General features: G+C 37.7%; 1 protein-coding gene across 1 annotated transcript; it reads left to right on the top strand.

Moving 5' to 3' along the window:
• The first annotated feature begins 902 nt into the window (after nt 1–902).
• LOC131187384 (lysophosphatidic acid receptor 5-like) lies at nt 903–4,253 on the top strand. Its single transcript, XM_058161613.1, is given in 2 exon segments — nt 903–1,666; nt 1,669–4,253. Coding segments are annotated over 2 exon segments (1,134 nt in total). The 5' UTR covers nt 903–1,515; the 3' UTR covers nt 2,652–4,253.
• The last annotated feature ends 342 nt before the right edge of the window (nt 4,254–4,595 follow it).

Raw genomic sequence — 4,595 nt, 5'->3', positions numbered from 1 at the left:
TAGGGAAAGATTTACCAATATGATTAAGATGATACATTACAAACAATACTGCAATGCTCTCTACATGGGGCTCCCCTTGAAGAGCACCCGGAGACTTCAGCTAGTTCAGAACGCGGCTGCGCGGGTTATTGAGGGAGCGTCTCGGAGCTCCCATATAACACCTATCCTGCGCAGACTGCACTGGCTACCTGTTGTTTTCCGGGTGCGCTTCAAGGTATTGGTTACCACCTTTAAAGCGCTCCATGGCTTAGGACCGGGCTATCTACGGGACCGTCTACTGCCGGCTTCTATCTCCCATCGTCCGATGCTCCACAGAGGGACTCCTCAGGTGCCGTCAGCCAAACAGTGTCGACTGGCGGCCCCAGGAGGGCCTTCTCTGTGCTCACTGTGGAACGAACTTCCCCCGGACTTTTTTACAATTACCTGACCTTAGGACCTTTCTTGAACTTAAAACTTATTTATTCCGTATGGCTGGACTAGCCTGATTCTTATTTTTATTGGATGGGTTTTAAAATTCTGTGATTTTATGGAAGTACGTTTTTAATATTTTGGGCATTTAAATTAGTTTTTAAGGGATGTTTTAATTATTGTATGTATGTATATTTTATCTGCCTGTTCGCCCTGAGTCCTTCGGGAGAAGGCGTATACAAATTAAAATATTATTATTATTATTATTATTATTATTATTATTATTATTATTATTATTATTATTATTATTATTATTATTATTATTATTATTATTATTAAAGGTGATGGTAAATGGAGATATGATGGAAAAGGTTATTATGAAAGGTACAAGGTAGGGATGTCCTCTATCCCCATTATTATTTGTACTGACACTGGAAGTATTAAATAGTAATATAAGGCAGAATAAAGGGATAAAAGGTATTGAAATTAAAAAGGAGGAATATAAATTACAGGCATTTGCAGACAATTTGGTGTTTATCTTAGAAGATCCACAAGAAACAAGACCAAAGCTATTAGAAAGAATAGAAGAAAATGGTGAGATGGCAGGATTGAAAATTAATAAAGAGATATTAAAGTCCCTGAAGTTTTCTTGGCAAGATTTCCAAAGTGGTTTACCGCTGCCTGTTTTCTAGGGTTATAAAAGAATAACTGATTCAAGGTCACCCAACTGGCTTTGTGCCTAAGAAAAAGTAGAACTCCCAGTCTTCCAGTTTCTAGATTTGGTGCCTTAGCCACAACATCAAACTGACTCTAATTTAGGGGCCATTTCATTTTCGGAGACTTTAATGCTTTTTCTTTTTTGGAATGCTATAATGAAGCACTTTTTCTCATTTTCCTCTAGAGTCATCGTTCTATGACTGAGAATGGAGTGTGAAGCCTGGAAGTCCAAGTCAAAGTCAAAGAGTTAAGGACCACCATCTGAATTAAGAAATAGAATTATGAGCACCAACTTGAATTCTAGGCTCTTTTTTGGTCTCTTGTAATCTCTGCTTCTCCCAGAATCTTAAACAGACCCATCAAAGTCTTACCTTCACGTGATTTCCAGGCATGTCAGCTGCCAATGTTACTATATGCCAGAATTATAGTCACATTCACCAGCTGCAGTTGATTGGATACATCTTGATCTTCACAGCAGGCTTATGTCTCAATGTTGCGTCCCTCTTGATCTTCTTGTACTATCTGAAGGTCAAGTCAGTGGTACCATCTACATGTGTAACTTGGTTATGAGTGACCTCCTTTTCACCATATCTTTGCCCTTCCGTATATATTACTATTACATGGGGGAATGGCCCTTTGGAAGTTTCCTTTGTCAAGTCTCAGGTTCTCTCTTCCAAATAAATATGTATGGTAGTTGCCTTTTCCTGATGTGCATCAACTTGGACCGCTTTGTTGCTATTGTCCATCCACTACGCTGGCGCCACCTCCGGCGTCCCAAAGTGGCCAGGCTGCTCTGCTGTGTGGTTTGGGTACTAATCCTGATAGGCTCTGTTCCAGTTGCTCTGATCCACAAGACAACTCCATGTATTAAGGGAAATGAAACAAATTCTAACCTTAAACAAAATGAAATCATTGTGTGCTTTGAAAACTTCAGTAATAACTTGTGGCAGGGAAAAATCTTCGGCCTGGTCATTTTAGCAGAGATTCTTGGCTTTCTCCTCCCTCTGACCTCTGTGACAGTCTGCTCAATCCGAATTTTTCAGGAACTATGCCGAGCTCGTGGGACGCGGAGCCTGCGCCAAGAAAAGACTATTCGCATGCTTGTGGTCAATCTGGTCATTTTTATCATCTGCTTCGTACCCTACAACACCATCCTGGCAGCCTATGGGATGATAAAAGCCAATGTGATTAAGACTAATCTAAACACGCGGGGTTCAGTGCGCAATGCCCTTATCGTCACTATGCTACTTACAAGTATGAACTGTACCCTGGACCCCTTGATCTATTATTTCAATACAGAAGGCTTCAAAAATACTTTGAAGAGAATAAGAAGAGGCCAAACTTGGGATTTTGAGATGGGAACACTTCAGACTCGAGCAACAAAATCTGGCTTCTACAAGGCAGCAAATGTTAAACAGGATAGTAAACAATATCCAGTTCAGAATTCAATTGCTCCCTGTGAGGACTTGCCATTTGCTTCGCCTAAGATATTCTTGAGTAGCTCCATTGAAGACTCTGAAATATAGAGATGGGGGAACTATCAAACCATCAAGCTTTTGGAATGAATTGGCATTACAGAAAGTGACTGCCAGAAACATCTGAACAAAATATGAAGACTTGATGCACTTAAATACTGTAAAGCCCTATACTGTACAGTAAGAGCATTTCATATTTCAAGAACAATTTCTGTTATTGATTTTAAAATTTATTATCCATTTCCTATCCATAGAGCTGTATGATATTCATATGAATGCTATGAGATACTTATGGTAAAGTCACTCATTTCCAGGTTCAGTTCAGGCTCCCAATGGTGTAGTATCACTTGATTTAGCAACTGGCATCAGAATGAACCAAGAATGGTGGTGATATATGGATCAAACCGTTGCAGAAATACAAATTGTCATTGCTATATTTTTCACCAAAACCTTACACCAAAAATATTTATTATCTGTTTCTGTATCTATAATAACTACATTTTAATGACAGAATGACTTTTTTTTTTGAGCTTTGGAAAAATAGTTTACAAATACCTAAAATAAAAAACCAACCAAATAAAAAAGAAATCCTGCATCATTCAGCATAGGTTTGAGGCCCAGTGCTAGGCAGAAGGCATTCAGCAAAGTTTCAGTGGTGTCTTAAAAAATTTGAATTGGGGAGGGACAAGGGTTCTTTTGCCCAGCCAACCTTCAATTGCTATGGACGAGAGTGGAGCTTATAGGAATCATTATTAAACCCCTCCCCCAAACACACACACAGTACAGGTAGTCCTCAACTTACAAAAGTTCATTTAGTGACAGTTCAAAGTTACAACGATACTGAAAAAGCAACTTATTCATATTTATGACCATTGCAGTATCCCCAAGGTCATGTGATCAAAATTCAGACACTTAGCAACTGATTTATATTTATAATGATTAGAGTGTTCTGGGATCATGTGATCACCTTTTGTGACCTTCTGACAAAGTCATTGGAAAATCAGATTCACTTAACAACCGTGTTACTAAATTAATTGCAGTAATTCACTTAACAGCTGTGGCAAGAAAGGTCATAAAATGGAGCAAAATTCACTTAACAACTGTCTCACTTAACAACATCTGGGGCTCAACTGTGGTCATAAGTCAAGGACTACCTGTACACACATTGAATGCAAACACTGTATTTCTCTATGTTATCTCTTGCCGTCATAAAAGGTTCCATGCAAGTTGTTTAAGCCTGTTTAAATCTTCTGTGAAAGGGCAATATAACATCTGGAACATAATATTCAATAAAAAGGTATTTGTTCCCATTTTCCACAATGTAGCATAGGTCCAGGAACTTTTGGCTCTGAAGGATGAAATTATCATGTTCTCAATAGTCATGCTTTGGAGAGAGAAAACTGCCATTTCTAATTTAGTAGCTAATTTGACCCATACATCTTCCCAAGTAAATATTCACTGGAATTATTATCTGAAAAGGTATGAAGTATGGTTTATTTATTATAAACATGCCACAGTATCAAAGATCCAGAATGTAAATGAACTGGCTTTAATCTCCCCAAAGCAATGTTTACAAATATGCTACACCAAAACTCTCCTTACTATGCAGGAAGAAATAGAATTTTGATCAAAAATAAAAATTTTAATATCAAGCTTGTGCGTCTTATTCTTAAGGATTTCCATAATGTCAGTATTTTTACTATCCTTACAATGTTCTGTCACGTTAACTCATGGCAAAAATATGAAAAATCTATGTATGTATTTGCAGAACCTCCTTACTAGAATATCTCAAATAATCATAAAAAATCCCAGAAGTAAAAAAAGCACCAAGGCTTGAAGGAAACCTTATCTTGTTCCAGTATTATGGTGTGGGGTTTTTTAATGGTATTATTACTGAACATAATGAAGAAGGAAAAAACAGGTAATACTTTAATTTTAGCCAATGCATATGGCAGAAAGCAGTGTTAAACATATTTAGGATCTGCAAGTAGATTT

Source organism: Ahaetulla prasina, unplaced genomic scaffold (genome assembly GCF_028640845.1).
Source record: "Ahaetulla prasina isolate Xishuangbanna unplaced genomic scaffold, ASM2864084v1 Contig656, whole genome shotgun sequence".
NCBI lineage: Eukaryota > Metazoa > Chordata > Lepidosauria > Squamata > Colubridae > Ahaetulla > Ahaetulla prasina.
The sequence above is the reverse complement of the archived record's forward strand: the minus strand, read 5'-3'. Positions and strand labels throughout refer to the sequence as shown.